Raw genomic sequence first — 16,597 nt, forward strand, 5'->3', positions numbered from 1 at the left:
GTGGGTCTTGAACACTGGTACACAGGGCTCTTAAGATCCAATAAGTTCTGACCTGTCACCTTGTGTCCTCTTAATGACCCCCAGAACTACAAGTCCAACGCTGATGGAGAACTCCAGTTCTGGGATCTGATTGGTGGAACTCCAGCAGTCCCAATTAGTCCCCTGCTCTATTTAAACCAAGCAGAGGAATAGGAAGTTGTCTATGCAATGAGATTTCTCCTATTTAGGATGCCCCCCCCCCAACTACCTGCTCCTACTGCCAGACTCTGGTCTCTTGGTAACATGACCCTGCCTGTCTCATGACACCTGATTCTCTATCTACCCTCTGGCCTGTCTCGGACTCTGATCTCCTGGTGTACGCTTAGCCTGGCCCCGTCTCATGCTGCTCAGACCACCCACATGCTGGTTGTGCCACAAGCTAACTTGAGATTTTCTTTGGAGGAGATTACAGGTTTGGTTGATATAGTGTTCACGTAATAGATTTAGGCTTCTGTAAGGTGTTTGACTCAGTGCTACATGACATTTTCATTAAAAAACTAGAGCGATATAAAATGAACCCGGCACACATTAAATGGATTAAAAACTGGCTCCCTGGTAGGTCTCAAAATGTTACGGTAAACGGGGAATTGTCGCTGAATAGATGTGTTTCCAGTGGAGTGCCACAAGGATCAGTTCTTGCTCCTATGCTATTTAGCATCTTTATCAGTGCTCTGGAAGAAAACTTAAAATCCTCATGGATAAAGTTTGCAGATGATACAAACTGGGGGGAGAGATAAATAATAAAAAGGACATGTCACTGATTCAGAGACCTGTGGATCAATTGGTAAACTGGGTGCAAGCAAACAATATGCATTTTAATATGGATAAAGGTAAATATGCACATGTAGGAACAAAGAATGTAGGCCACACATACACTGGGAAGCAGTGACTCTGAAAAACATTTGGGGGTCGGGTGGTCAATCAGCTGAACGTGAGCTCCCAATGGATGCTGTGGTCAAAAGAGCGAATGCGATCCTGGGATGTATAAACAGGGGGCTCTCCATTAGGAGTAGAGACGCTATTTTACCTTTCTGTTTGGTACTGGTGGGACCACTGCTGGAATACCGCGGCCAGGTTGGGTGCCCACAATCCAAAAAGGATGTTGATAATTGGAGAGGATTCTGAGAAGAGGCCCAAGAATGATTAAAGGGTTAGAAAACCTGCCTTAAAGTGATCGAACTTTGTTTAGCTTAACAAAGAGAAGGCTCAGGGGTGACTTGATGATAGTCTTTAGTTATCTACATGGGGAACAAATATTTAATAATGGGCTCTTCAATCTAGCAGAGAAAGGTCTAAGACAATCCAGTGGGTGGAAGTTGAAGCTAGACAAGTTCAGACTGGAAATAGGGTGTTCATTTTTAACGGTGACAGTAATTAACCATCGGAACCATTTACCAAGGGTTGTGGTGAATTCTCCATCACTGACCATTCTTCAGTCAAGATTAGATGTTTTTTTTCTAAAAGCTCTGTTCTACAAATTATTGTGGGGCAGGTTCTGGCCTGTGTGATACAGGAGGTCAGACGAGATGATCGTAAGGGATCCTTCTGGCTTTGGAATCCATGAACAATCTGTGTGACAAAGGCAGAACAAGATGTAAGTGGTGGGAGCTGCAGCTAGAGAATTTCAGACTAGAAATAAGGGACACGTTTTTAACAGTGAGGATAATTAACCACTGAACAACGCACTCACTCAAGTGCGGTGGATTCTCCGTCACTTGGACTCTTTAACACTGGGATTCTCAAAGGGACATAAAGGCCTGAATTACGATGGGTATTGGGCATCTAACTCTCTGAGAATCCTTTGAAAATCCCAGCCTAAATCAAGATTGGGTGCCTCTTTCTAAGAGATCTGCTCTGGGTGCGGAAATTCTCTGGTCTGTGTTAGAGGGGACGGCAGACTAGACGATCACAATGGTGCCCCTGGGTTTAAAATATCTTGTACGCTTTCGCCAATTTGCCCCACTCACATCCACTCAGAATGATGCTTTGGCCGTGTCACTCCTCTTTTTGCATCCCTCCATTGGTTCCCCCTTCTCCACCGTATCAAACACCAACTGCTGGGCTCAGCGTGGGGCAGAGGTGCAGCCCCAGGGCTCAGCGTGGGGCAGAGGTGCAGCCCCAGGGCTCAGCGTGGGGCAGAGGGGCAGCTCAGGAACTGTCACCCCCAAAGGGGAGATTTGGGGAGAGATTTTATCATGGTCTCTGCTTGGTGGGGGTGCTGGTGATTGGACTCAGTGAGGGCGTCTGAGCGGCCTGTGTTGAGGCGTTTGGCGGAGAGGGGCAGGAAACAGGGGAGGTGCCTTCTCTCCCTCTTTCCCCACTCCGACTGGCCAGCCCATAGGATCTGGGTCATGACTGGGATGGACTCCTGGCTCTCCACCCATCCCCAGGGTAGTGCGTTAATGGAGTGCCTTGTGTGTCTTTCAGAGGCCAATCAGCGGATGGGGGTGATCGCAGCGGGGGCCCTGCTGGCTTTGCTGCTCATCCTCCTCCTCTCGCTGCTCTGCTGCTGCTGTGTCTGTCGCAAGAAGGAGGAAGCTCAGGGGTAAGTGTCTGTGCCTTTGCCTCAACCGTGAGAGCCCAGCGTGCGGCCTTCCTGGAGCCGCTGCCGTCCATCCCGGAGCTGCCGGGCTCCCAGCCACCGAGCCTGTCCAATGAAGCAACATGTTCTCTTCAGCTGGAATCTGCCACGGCGTTTTTCAGGTTTGGGATGGAAAAATTTGAGAACAAAATTTAAAAATTTCCTTCGAGTTTTGGAAACCATCCATAGCCTGAAAACTCCCTCGGGAGACGCTATCCTAGAATCTCCCCCAGGAGAGGCTATCCTAGATTAATCCCCCCCGGGAGAGAGATCCTAGAATGTCCTCTCCCCCACCCCTGGCAAAGGTCACGCACTCCTTACAAACTGAGCAGCAGCTAGCTCCGAGGATGGCTTAAGGTATGTCCACACTGGAGCTGGAGGTGCCATTCCCCGCACAGTAGCCATGGCAGAGCCAGCAGCGGGAGGGGCGAGCTGTCCTGAGTACACAGCTAGGATCTTAGACAGGATCGCACCCGGCCAGCTAGCCGCCCCCCCCCACCCCCCCACCCCCCCCCCCCCCCGCCGCTCATCCAGGTGCGGCTATCCTCTGCTTTTAGTGCTGGCTCGGTCAGGAAAGAGGTGGCCAAATTGGAGAGACTCCGGAGGAGAGCGACAAAAACATCCCAAAGTTTACAAAACCTGACGCAGGTGGAAAGGTTAAAAAAAGGGGGCATGTTTAGTAGAAGAAGACTGAGGTGGGGAGGCTGACAACAGTCTTCAAATATGTTGCGGGCTGCTATAAAGAGGATGATGATGGATTGTTGTCTATGTCTCCTGATGGCAGGACGAGAAGTAATGGGCTTCATCTGCAGCGAGGGAGATTTAGGTTAGATATTAGGAAATCTTGTCTAACTAAAGGGATCATTAAGCTCTGGACTAGGTTCCAAGGGAGGTTGTGGAATCCCTGTCCTTGAAGGTTTTTAAGACCAGGTTGGACAAACACCTGTCAGGGATGTTCTAGGTTTACTTGGTCCTGCCTCAGCGCTGGACAAGGTGACCCCTCGAGGTTCCTGCCAGGCCTGTGTTTGGGATTCTATGTCTGTTGCAGTGTAGATGCTCCCTTAGACTGCCCCTTGGGTGCAGCTGCGGAGCAAAGGGCAAGGAGGTACACTGGGGAAGCTGAGCTCTCAAGGATCTGTTACTACTACGCACGGGCTGAGTTCACTGAAGCCAGGGAGGGCAGGCGTAGAGTTTCCAGCAGTAACAATGGGCCGTTGTTGCCTCTGTGTCCCTGCGGAGTGGCTGCTGGGCCAGCTGTACCCATGGCCCCATTAGCAAGCGTCCCGATCCCTCTCCTTGTGCAGCGTGCCTGGGCTCCAAAGTGCCAGGCTCTGACAGGCCCACCCTGAACGTCACCTCCCTGCAGGTCAGCATTTATCTTCCTGCCTGAAAAGGAAAAGTGGCAAAGAGCTGGTCCTGCTGGAGTGCGGTCTGGGAGCCTGCCCGGCCACCATGTCCTCACTGCAGTACCCATGCCCCGAGTGGGGAGCAGGTTCTGAGCCCCCTGCTCTACTGCCCTGGCCCCTGGCATCTCCATGGGAAAACTGCACTCAGCGTGGCCATATCAACGCGTGTGTGCGCATGACCTCAGCCTCTGCTCCTCCCACCATCCCCTAGATGGGTCATAGACCCTTCCAGCACGGGCCCAGCCGTGCACTGGGGAGTGCCAATCAGCCTCTTGCCACTGACCCCCAGGGGAAGCCTGACCCCCTCATGCCTGCAGGAGCTCAATGGAGATTGCAGCCACTGAGGTCAGTACTCAGGTCAGGCTCTGCCAGAGCCCCGTGAGCCTGTGTTACCTTCCGTCCCTAGTCACAGCTCTTGGCTCAGTCTCTCATTTTATTTACGCGGTAGATCATCGAGCGCTTCTGACGGCCACTCGGGATACACGTGGGCGTGTGCTCCTCAGCGTGCACCAGACAGGCAGGGACGTGGCAGAAACGGCATGTGTCCGACTCTTCCAGAGCATGTTCCGAGCTGGACGGTCTGGTGGTCAAAGCGCAGCGGTGGGGATCAGGGGCTGTGGGGGCTGAGCCTGGGCCCAACACTGACTCTGTGACCTTAGAGGGGTCTCATCCAGTGGTGGAGTGGTAAAAAAAAAAAAAAAAAAAAGCGGGTAAATGAACCTAAACTAAACTCCACTTTCCAAGAACAGAAGCGGATAAACTGTTTACCCAGATCTATGCTACTGGTCTCATCGCTGCTCTGTCTCTCAGCATCGCCGTCTGCAGACTGGGGCGAAGTCCCTGCAGGGCATGATAAGGCACCATGCAATAGTGGTTGTGGCTTTGAGATCCTCCCTATACAAGTGCTCTCAGCCTCTGTCTCATGCCCCTAGGCCAAGGGGGCATTTTGGGGCAGGAAGGGGAAAATGCAGCAGAGGGAAGATCCCTTTAATCAGACCAAGGTGTTCCCCGACCTGGATGGAAATGGCGCCATGCCCATCATCCAAGGAACCAAGGAGGTGAATGTGCTCTTTCCTTAGCTATCCCACAAAGCAGCCACCGGTAGAGGGCACAGAATCAATGAGAAATCTACGCGATGGGCACTGCGCTGCGTGATTGCCATATGCTTGGAGATCCGTCAAGTGGCCAGTTCACACAGGGAGACAAGACCTGGCATAGGAGCTCGTTAATCCGGCGGACAAGGCAGAATGGGATCCGCCGGCTGGGAGCGAATGCTAGGCAAATTCAGACTAGAAACACGGCACAGATTTTTAACAGTGAGGGGAAGTAGCCTCTGGGAGATTGGGACGGGGGGATTGTCTATAACTGGGAGCCCTTCAGTCAGGACTGGGGGTCTCTTTCTAAAGATCTGCTCTGGTTCAACTAGAGGTTATTGGGCTAGACTCCCTGGATGGGTTCTCTGCCCTGTAAACCCAGGAGGTCAGACTAGAGCAGGATGGGCACTTCTGGCCTTGGAATCTGCGAATCCATGACAAAAACCCAACTCGAATGGGAGCACTCCAGCCCCTCACCCCCCTCCTCCTTCCCTTCTGCTCAGCCCGGTCTCTAGCCACCCCTCCCCCTCCCCTCCTCTGCTGCTCGGCCAGGGCCCCCAGTCGGTGCACTCCCACCCATTTCTACAGCAAAGCTGGTTAAAATCAATGTTTCCACCGCAGGGGAGTGCATTTTCCCTCATTCTCTGCAACGACTGAACTACTTTTGCAGACACTTTCCAAACATTTTCGACCTCAGACACAGGCTGAGCCTGGAAAATTGCAACCAAAAAGGCGAAGATTTCTGAAAACTCTGGGTAATTGCAAACAGGTTTTTAGTAATGGCCACTCGGAGCAGCCTTCACTCCCCTGGCTTGGGCCCAATCCCCAGGGCATTGCCATCTGCCAGTGCAGCCATCCTCTAGTGCAGGGGGACGGGGGGGACTGGGGGGTGCAGCCACCTCTGGGCAGAAAGTCCATCTAACAATGCACTGCAGAGGCCCTGGGAGTCAGAGATAGCACTGCCAAGCAGAAGCTCAGGGAAATGTAGGTCGGAAGAACATAATTACCTTCCTAGAATTTGGACATGACACCAGGGTCAAACTCGTGCTGTTACAAGTGCCATGAAATCTTTGATGCCCACAAGGGATCAGGTCTGAACCTCCCCAGCAGAGTGACACTGACTTGGAGAAAAGTGTACGACCTGCTGAGTAACTGGTGCCATTACGCCCTCAGCTTCCCCTAGGGGCTTCCCGACCAAGTACTGGCCTCCTGACTTGATAGCTGCCCGAGTACACACGCATGTGGGCAGATGGGCTCACCCTTGGGCAGCACGTGTAGGGCTCTGGCAGCTTCCAGCTGCTCCCCGAGTTCCTGCTGAGTGACCAGATCTGCCACTGCAGGGACCAAGGAAACTATGGGTAACACTGAGTGGAAACATGGGTGGAAGCCAAAGTTGGCGAAGAACCGGGCTGTGTTTGGTCGAAGTGTGCCCCAAATTGTTATAGGCAAATTCTACAAAAGGCAGCAGGGATACCCAGTCATCCTGTTGACAATTTAAGAAGCAACAGTGGTACTCATGGCAGCGTGAGGCACCTGCAACCCAGGCAAAAGCAGAAGGTCCCAAGGAAGCTAGAGAGCCCCCTGAAAGCCTGGTCCAGTCCACAAGGGCCTTCTGTTGGCCTGCTTGACAGCTGCTCTGTCCTGCTCCCCAATAGGGGTCTGATGGAAGGACAGCCCTGCTGCCTGGCTCCAGCTCCGCTCCTGGTGGCTCCAGCACCTGCACTCCCCTTCTCATTCCCAGCTCCAGCAGTTCCCACTTTGACCCGCCCAGTCTCCCCGCTGGGTGAGGGAACAGGATTGCCTCGCAGCCAGGGAGCACAAGGAGCCCAGGGCCAGCTGGAGCCAGGTAGCAGGGCCGCCTTTACAGCGGAGCCCCCGGCTGGAACAGGAAGGAACAGCTGATTCCTGGTGGGCCAAACAGAAGGCCTTTGCCGGTGGCTATGGTACCTGTGCTCCCCTGCCAGACGGCCCCTTTCCCTCCCCTGCAGAGCATTCTCTGAGCCAGCAGGTGCCAGTGCTGGGCTCGGGCAGGAGACGGGGGTGCTCAGAGGTGGGTCAGTGCAGGAGACTTGCAGTCCAGAACTGGGCAGGGGAGTGCAGGGGCTGGAGGTGCTAGGAGTTCAAGGTGGACTCGGGGGGGGGGGGGGGGGGGGTCAGAGCTGAGTAGCAGAGCTGCCTGGACATTGGAGCCCCCAGCTGGAGGCACAGGGAAAGGATGGGCTCTAGGGGGAGTCACTCGCTACTTCTCTGGGCTTCTCCAAGCTCCGCCACTACCCCCATCTTCCTCCCAGGCCCAAGTAGGGACCCCAGAATTGAACTTTTCAGGAGGCATCTATGGAACAAACGCTACAACTGGGAGGTCGTGCGCCGGGATCTGATTTGCCCATTCCATCTGTCCATAGTGTGTGGATGGTATGCTGATGAGATAAGAAGTGCTATGCTTAGGAGCTTAAAAAACTCATGCCAGAAGTGCGCAATAAATTGCCTCGATCTGACACAATGGCAGTTGGAAGTCCATGGAGCCAGAAGACATGTTCTAAAAGAGATGGACTATCTCTGAGGTGGTTGGTACTGTGCAGGAAGGAACAAAATGTGCAATCTTGATCAACCACTGTGCACTACCGAGAATGAGTCAGATCCATAGTGAAGTCCAAAGAGACAGTGGACCAGGGCTAGGACAGGTTAGGCAGTGTCTGGAGAAGGTTGAGTGGCTTCACATGTGTGTTTCTGATTCAGGAGCAAAGATCACAAAAGCTAATGTATGTCTTGACAGAGTGCTTACCCAGCCACCACAAGGTCCATGAAACTAAGCTCCACGTTTTAGTTTGGCCAAAGTGACCATTGAGAGGTGCATCATGGCAAAGTTTCAGGACTTTGCGTCAAGGTAGATGATCAGGGACATAAATGTGTTCCCCATGGTAGAGGAAATGTGAGCCGGGCTGGGTATTTGCATTGTCCAAAGCCTGGTCAATCTGGGTAGCAAATGGATCATGAGGCAGCCAGAACCAAATGATGGACATTAGGCTCTTTGCCACTGTTCCACTGACAAAAATGTGATGGTTTAAGGACTCCAAAGAGGTTCTGTGTGAGATTTGACGTAGTCATCCTTGAGGGACAAGGCATCCACCTTTCCATTTCTAGCACCCAGGCAGTAAGTCATGACAAACTCAAATTGGGCAAAAAATAGTGACCAACAGATCTGACGCTGATTTACGTTTTGAGCCATACAGAAATATTCCAAGTTCTTGTGGCCAGTAGGGACCTGAACCAGGCTCCTTCCAGGAGGTGGCGCCCCTCTTCAGTGGTTGCCTTGGTCACCAATAGCTTCGTATCCCAAATGTTGTCGTTCCTTTCTGCCAGGGTTAACTTTTGTGAATAAAAGGCATGTGGGTGGAGCTGATTATGTGACCCATTTGTTGCAACAGTATGGCTCCAATGGTGAAATTTGATGTATTGGCCTCCAGAGTAAATGGTTGGGTGGGATCTGTATGGACAAGGATGGGCGCCATGGTGAAAGTTCTGGTTAGTTGGTCAAAGGTGAACTGAGCCTCAGGAGACCAGACCGATCGTTCTCCCTTCTGGAAGAGTGCCCTCAGAGGGGCTACCAGGTGGGAAAAAGTTGGCAAAACCGAGGAATCATTATACCTATTGCACGTCCCTTGGACCTGCCCACTTGGAGATGGCAGATACCTTACATGGATCCATAGTCAGCCCTTCAGGCAAAATGGTGTATCCTAAGAACTGGATTGTGCTCTGGTCAAATTCAAACTTCTCTAGTTAAGCATGCTGGTGGAGCCCTTCCAAGAGCTGGGTCACCCATGGTCATGAAGGACCTGGGTCTCAGAGAAGATATCATCAAGGAAGATCACAACGATCTGGTCCAACATGTCTCTAAGAATATCCTCGATTAAATGTTGGAACATCGCAAGGACAATGCACAATCCAAAGGGCATGACCAAGTACTCAAAATGTGCGAACTGGGTGTGGAAGGCAGTCGTCCACTCATCCTATTCCTGAATACAGACAAGGTTATAAGCTCCATGGAGGTCCAGCTTGGTAAAGATCTTAGCAGAGCGAAGTGTCTCGAGAGCAGTAGAAGGGTATCGATTCCAGATGGTGACCTCATTCAAGGCTAGATAGTCCATGCAGTAGAGGCTTCGGAATCAACTAGTGCTTCTTGACTGGCCTGCATGGCAGGGTGCCGTAGACAACGTGGAATCTGGGGAGGTGTTGGCTGCTGGTTGGACACTGCAAAAGCCCTGGTGGATAGATGTGGGCTCTGCATGGCTAAATGAGGGGAGGAAAACTGTCTCAGCTTAGATCCCTCTGTCGGAGCTGGGGCGTTTCCTGATCGAGGTCAGGCCTTACATGGACAGAATGAAGCAAAATCCTCAGGTTGTCCATAAAACAGACAGAGGTCTTCAGCCTGGCATTGAGCCTACTCCCCTTTGGAGAGGTGGGTCTGAGCCGTATTGACCAGCATGGGTTTGGACTGCAGTGTGGGCACGGGAGATTGACTGGTCAGGGCCATCAAAACTGTCATGGCTCAAAGTATCATCCACCTTTCTTGGTGGCGTTTGGGTAGGTGGTTGTTAGCTTTCATGCACAGATCAGTAAAAACGACTAGGCCAGCCATAGGCTCTATCCTGCTGCTGTGAGGGAGCAAAGAGGGAAGTAGCAGCTCCTTTCCAACCGAAATAGCTGTGGAAAAAATCTCCCTGCAGTGTGGCTGCATCTCATACTGTCGACTGCTGCAGGAAGCCTCCATTTGGCAGTAGTGCCAATTAAATTCCAAAACCGTACATCTGGTTTGGAGAACGTGTGGTCTGCATCTAATTATTGTGCAGATAAAAGAAGCCACTTCACAAACACAGACTCATTGTCAGAAGTATTTCTTGGGCAAAGTCTCGAAATAGTTTCCTTCGTCCATGGTTTGTTGGGCTCTCCGGCTCTTTGCGGCTGTGCTGGCGCATTGCAGGATGGGGTTAGCTCTGGAAAGCACAGCCTGCTGCTTCCCCAGTGCAGAGCTCCAGGAGGAAATGGCAGCACCCCTGCTAGCAGCAGTGGAATGGCAGAATCTCTTCACCGTGAGTGGGGCGAGTTCAGGTTGTGGCTAATTCTAAACTTTGGCAGGTTTGCCCCATGTTCTGTGCAAAATCCGAGATCAGTGGTCCCCAGACTTTTTATCTTGTGCCCGCCTTACCTCTGTCTGCGCCCCACCATCCCACCAGCCAGGAGCGGGAGATGCAAACAGGGGTAAGGGGGCCCAGCCTGGGGGCAGGAGCAGCTGATGCCGGTAGATAGGGTCCCACGCACAGGGCCGGCAGATGCAGCCAAGAGCAGAGAGCCAAGAGCGTGGGGTCGGCAGCCAGGGCCCTGGGCACGGATCCCTGGGTGCAGGGCCAGCAGCCAATCCCCGGGACCAGAGCCAGGACAGGGCCCAACCACACCACTGCAAACACCCCACAAACGTTCCTCCTCGCCCCCAAGAGCAGCGCACTCCACAGATTGGGGACCTCTGTCCTAGATGAATATGGAGTGTCACTGTTTAGCACCCTCTAATGACAGCATAGTGGCATGACAACATATCACAAGGCAATCAACTGTGGGCTCCTGTAGTTGATGAAAGTGTGGGAGGACTAGAGGGAACTCTAGTGAGCACACAGCCCATCTTCTGTGCTTCCCTTTCTAGGTGTCTCCTTGACTTTTCAACCTGTTCACATCACAGCGTTATTATGGTTATTTATTTATACTCCCATAGCACCTAGAAGGCCCAGTCATGGAGCAGGGCTCCACTGTGCTAGATGCAGTACAAACACAGAACTAACTTTGAGTTAATGCACTCATTTCCTCTTCATGGGTAATGGAGAGGAGGAATATTAACAAAGTCTTTGTTCTTTGATGTTTCACAATGGCTCATTTGGTTTCTGGGCCTTCTTGGTGGGCAGGACCTTGTGTAGGAAGCCAGCATTGTACATTGATTAACACTTCTTTCCTGTTCAATGGGGGGGGAGGGATAGCTCAGTGGTTTGAGCATTGGTTTGCTAAACCAGGGTTGTGAGTTCAATCCTTGAGGGTGCCATTTAGGGATCTGGGGGCCTTAAAAAAATAGTTGGGGATTGGTCCTGCTTGGAGCAGGGGGTTGGACTAGATGACCTCCTGAGGTCCCTTCCAATCCTGATATTCTATGATTCTATGATGACTTACACAATTGTAGAGGATTACAATGCAAACATGTAATGTCACATCATAACACAGGGTATAGATGATGTACATGAGATTAATACACATAAAGCCTAAACACCAAGCACATGTGTACAGGCAAGTCTCATCTTACACTGGGGTTACATTCCGCTGTCAGCACGTAAAGCAAAAATCACATATAGTCAAAATTACATTGAGTGTAATGGCGGGTGGAATCACCCGCACTAAAGGTACAGTATTTAAAATGTTAATTTTCTCTTTTTTTTTGTTTTGTTTGCCGACCACGCAAAGCTGAATTCGCACATGTTAAATGCACGTAAGATGAGACTTGCCTGTATAACTCGAATACGTATTTTAACAACACTAACACACAGGTGAGCCTGAGTGGTTCCAGCTGTGTCTTTGTCATTGTTCAGTTGAGGCCTAGGGGCCTTGGCGTGAGCTGGCACCTGCTCTGCCAGCATCACAATACGCTCGAAAACATGATTCCTAAAGACTCAGAAACCAGACGCAAAGAAACAGAACCAACATTTATTATTTTTAAAAATGTCATTATTTGGGGGGCCCAACTCGTGATTTTTTGAACACTTGTGGTCAGTGATGCTGATGGATGCAGCAAACTGTCCTCCTGGAATTGCCAGGCACCTTCTGGTTCCTGACCTGCTTTGAAGATCATGCCGGCTCTGCCCAGCACTGATTCATAAACTACAGAGTCAGAGGGACCGTTGTGATCACCTAGTCTGACCTCCCGCATAACACAGGCTGTGGGAGATTTTCACACATGACCCATTCTTTTTAGGTGGCAAATCTGAGGAATTGTCCCAGATTGAGGGGTCAATGGAGGAGGTTTTGGAACAAATCGATAAATGAATAAGTCACTAGGATCAGAAGGTATTCACCCAGGAATTCTGAAGGAACTCAGATATGAAATTGCAGAACTAACAACTGTGGTATGTAACCTATTGCTTAAATCAGCCTCTGTACCAGATGACTGGAGGATAGCTAATGTAACACCAGTTTTTAAAAAAGGCTCCAGAGGCAATCCTGGCGGTTACAGACCAGTAAACCTAACTTCAGTACCAGGCAAATTGATTGAAACTATAGCAAAGAACAGAATTATGATTTGTAGAGGAAGAGTCAATGCATGGCTTTTATTATGCCCCAGCCTTTGTTAACCTGAGTAAAGATTCCACAGACACTCCAGCTAAAACACACTGGTTTAGATAAAACACTGAAACAAGTTTATTAACTGGAGAAAGATGGATTATAAGTAATAAAACCATAAATGTCAGAATTGGTTACAAAAGAAATTAAAGATAAACACACACACTACACCTCTACCTCGATATAACGCTGTCCTCCGGAGCCAAAAAATCTTACTGCGTTAGAGGTGAAACCGCGTTATATCGAACTTGCTTTGATCCACTGAGTGCACAGCCCCGCCCCGCAGGAGCACTGCTTTACCACGTTATATCCGAATTCGTGTTATATCAGGTCGCAATATGTAGAGGTGTATTTTCTAAACTTTAACAAGCTAAATAAGATTCAAAACCAAAAAATTGTTTCTCACCCAAAAGCTTTCAGCAGTCCATACTAACTAGAAAACCTTCCAGCTAGGACCACTATCCCCACTTCAGTGATGGCTCTTTGTCTTTCTAACAATCTTGCTGCCATCAGTAGAGGTGGGAGAGGAGAAGTGACCAGAACCATTTCCCCCACTCTTTTTATATTCTGTGCTAGAAAAACCCTTGCTAAGTCATGGGGTTAGGCCGTTCCATTCCGTACATGCTCTGCAAACTGTCCTACAGGTGAATTGTAAATACTTGTTTACATCCTTCCAGTCAGAGAATAGCCACTTGTCTAATATAGTGAGATGTTACTGAAAACCCAAGTCACCATATCTGAGGGTCTACCAATCCCAATCCCAATCCCAAAGGATCAGACATTTACCCCCAGATCAATATGTATCTCAGAGCTTACCCAAATATCATGCTGTCAGCCAATCCTTAGGAAACTAACTAAAGATTTATTAATAAAAGAAGGAAGAGTGTATTGAATAGTTAAAGAATCATATACATATAGATGATTTTCAGTGTTCATAGATCAGGTTCATAGCAGTGATAGAACAGTCTGCTGGTTTGCAAAAGTCTCTCTGGTAACTTCCGAAAGATTGGAAGGGCCTCAGTCCATAGTTCAAAATACTCTATTTAGTTGTAAATCCACAATCCAGAGAATTGGAGTAGGAATGAGGCAAAATGGAGATGTCTCGGATGTCTTTTATATCCTCTGCTATGTGCATGGAAATTTACTGTCCCAAACAAAGCCCACAGCCCCTGCATACAGAAAGTTACTGACAAAGATGGAGTCCGAGGTCACGTGTCCACATCACATGCTCTTACATATTTTGCTGAATCACAGGGTTAGCCATTGGCTCCTTTCTGTCTGAGGCATCCTCAGGAAGCGCTATCTAGAGAGTTGATTCTTCTTAATGGCCCATCAAGCTTAAATAGTCCATTCACAAAAGGCTGGCGAGACTGGATACCTTGTGGGTGTCACCCCAAGAGTAAACACATTTGAGATACAAATACATAGCCAATACTCATAACTTCAGATATAGTGAAGATACATGGATTTAACCAGGATACTCATACTTGACAGAGTGTAACTTTTCCATTGACACCTTACATGATATACTTTGTATCATAATTTAGTGCAATTGGACGACAGTGATAGCAACAATGATATACATGGTCATCTTCAATCATACAACATCAGACACAAGATTCATGGTAAAACACTGCTTCTTCCCTCAATTTGGAAGCAAGTTCATTATCTGTAGTGTTTTTACTGTTGCATTTGTTAGATTTGCTGTTCACTCAACTTGGACACCAAACCTAGACTGGTTGGCTTCACTTTGTGGGTCTCCTGCAGAAGTCCCATACTGTTGTGTTTGGATTGCAAATACTGTAGGGGAACCCCTGCCTGCCCACCCACCTGCCCAGAATACCCTCCCCGCCCCCTAAAATCTGTATTTTAGAACATTTTTGTTAGTGACACAGATCTGAGATCTTGGAAGCATGGACCGGTATACTGAGATGTGCACTGTGGGCACTAGGCTTATTCATACACATGTATCTCTATAAGTGTTCTCTGTGTCTTTGGGAACTAGGAATTGTATTCTACCTCCATGGGGAAGGGTTACAGAGCTTCATGGAGGAGCTAAAATCAGTGTGGGGGGGACGCGTTATTAGTGCAAATGCCCAGACAGGTGAACAACTCCAGAGAAGGCCCACCCCAGCACCAGGGGGAATTGCATAGACTGGCTCAGATCCAGCAGACAAAGAACAGGCTTTTGGTATAAGTGGGGTGCGTGACCTGACTCAAGTCCCTCATTTGGTTCCTCAAATTGACATGAGATTGCAAGCCTGGTGATCAGGTTGGAAGGCCTGGAACCTGCCAGGGTCTCCACGTGGAAGATTGGTGACCCCTGGGAAGCTGACATTCATGTAGACTGTGTATTGTGCTATGATAGGTTTCCTCTGTAATGTTTTTGTCCTAAATAAACGGACTGTGCTCTGGGAAAGCTGGTTGCTGATTGGTAACCCTGTTATAGACCCAGGGAGAGAAGACAATAGCAGGCACGGGACACACCTGCTTGGATAGTCACCGTGAATTGCATGGGGACTGCAGCCTAAAACCCCAATCTGGAGGATGAAGCACATGGGTCCTTACCCATAGGGAGATGACAGGTGGAGGCCTGAGATGTAAAGGGGGGCCCAAGAGCCAAGATATGGAGTCTAGTGTTCCATGGTGGTGTTTGCTAAAATGCTGATGGATCTGTTCTTGCCCCGATTCGTTGCCAAAGAATGGCCACTTGACAGGTGATTGCCAGTCAACTTTGATGGCTAGAGATGTCGACTTGTCCTTCATCTTTGAGAAACTGGTTTACCCCCACCCCCGACTTGTCTGATAAACGCATTATAATGTTGGCTTATGTTCATAATGCTTAATATGCATTTTGTACACACATTACACAACAAGACTGATGATCAGTGTGTCATTCGTTTTTAAATGATACTTCACAAGACATATTTTGCACAAAGATTATGACAATCGTGTGTCGGGTGTGAATACAGGGGTGCTTTCGGTACCAGCGAGGACACAGCATGCAGAGGAGGGAGACAGTAAAGGGGATGCACTGGTATACAGGTGTAGTCTCAGAAGCGGCAGGTGGTCCCAACGAAAGCACTGCCAAGGGGTGGGCTTTGCGGTCCCAGCCAAAGCACTGCCAGGTGTTAAGGAGAGGTCTGAAAAAGGACATGAATTAGACATCCACTAAGAGCGTGAATGCCTTCGGGAGTTCCGCCCATGTTCAAGGGGTGGAATGGGAGAGCACACGTGTTTGTGGGAGAAGCAGCTCTCCAGGATGGCACAGCTGGGGCAGAGTCAGTGCAGTAATAAGAAATTCAATTGTACCTTTGAATGGGATTTGTGAGCCCAGCCTGGATTGGAGCATAGAGGCTGGAGGCCTCATGTGAGGTCAGGAACGGTGGATAATGAGAGAGGACATGGTGGCAGAGAGGAACAAGTGGGAAGAGATTTCCTATAACCCCCAGCAGGCTGTTCTCTGAGGATACAGGTGCCAGCACCATTAGCAAGCTTTGTAGAGGCCAGTAAATTACTGAGCTTCAGGTACCCGGCAGGTCAGACTCGCACTTGAGACGAAATTTACCGTCCAAGGGCAGGGCTGAGCCGCTGGGAGCGCAAATGCCGACACGCATGTCTCACTGTCCAGCCCTGGGCTGCTCATGGCCAAGATCGTAAACCCATGTCTAGTCTGGCACCTCGCTGGCGATAGTTCCCCCTGGGGACCCTGCACCAGGATGAGGTGGTGCTGTGCCCACATTCCCATTCTGTGCTAGTGCGGACCCTGCTCAGCTCAGCTCTCTGGGGACCTAGGGCCGTGTCGGGATAAATGAAGCCACCTTCACCATGCACTTCGCTTTGGGGCTCCCAGCATTGGCTCTAGGCCCAGGCTTGGCCCGTCTAAAACGTCTCCAGCATGCGGCTGTTGTGCTCCCTATACATACCCCTGCACCCGCTCCTGCTCTGCCAGCTCTCTGACTGACGCACAGTATTTTCTTGCAGTGGGAACCAGGACCCAGCAGCAAGCAAGAAATCGCCAGGGCGCTTGTGTGGCCGGTTCAGTCGAATTAGCATGAAACTCCCCCGAATTCCTCTGCATCGCCAGAAACTGCCTAAAGTTGTCGGTA

At 50.0% G+C, this 16,597-nt stretch overlaps 1 protein-coding gene across 3 annotated transcripts in view; it reads left to right on the forward strand.

Annotated features, from left to right (window-relative positions):
• Positions 1 to 16,597, forward strand: part of SCARF2 (scavenger receptor class F member 2) — a 119,165-nt gene that overhangs the window by 73,796 nt on the left and 28,772 nt on the right. For all 3 annotated transcript variants that reach the window (XM_008174576.4, XM_024111061.3, XM_042843208.2), the window contains 2 exons: positions 2,467 to 2,584; positions 16,473 to 16,594. In XM_008174576.4, the coding sequence (XP_008172798.2) occupies positions 2,467 to 2,584; positions 16,473 to 16,594 (240 nt within the window). The remainder of the gene's footprint in view (positions 1 to 2,466; positions 2,585 to 16,472; positions 16,595 to 16,597) is intronic.

This window comes from Chrysemys picta, chromosome 15 (genome assembly GCF_011386835.1).
Source record: "Chrysemys picta bellii isolate R12L10 chromosome 15, ASM1138683v2, whole genome shotgun sequence".
Lineage (NCBI taxonomy): Eukaryota > Metazoa > Chordata > Testudines > Emydidae > Chrysemys > Chrysemys picta.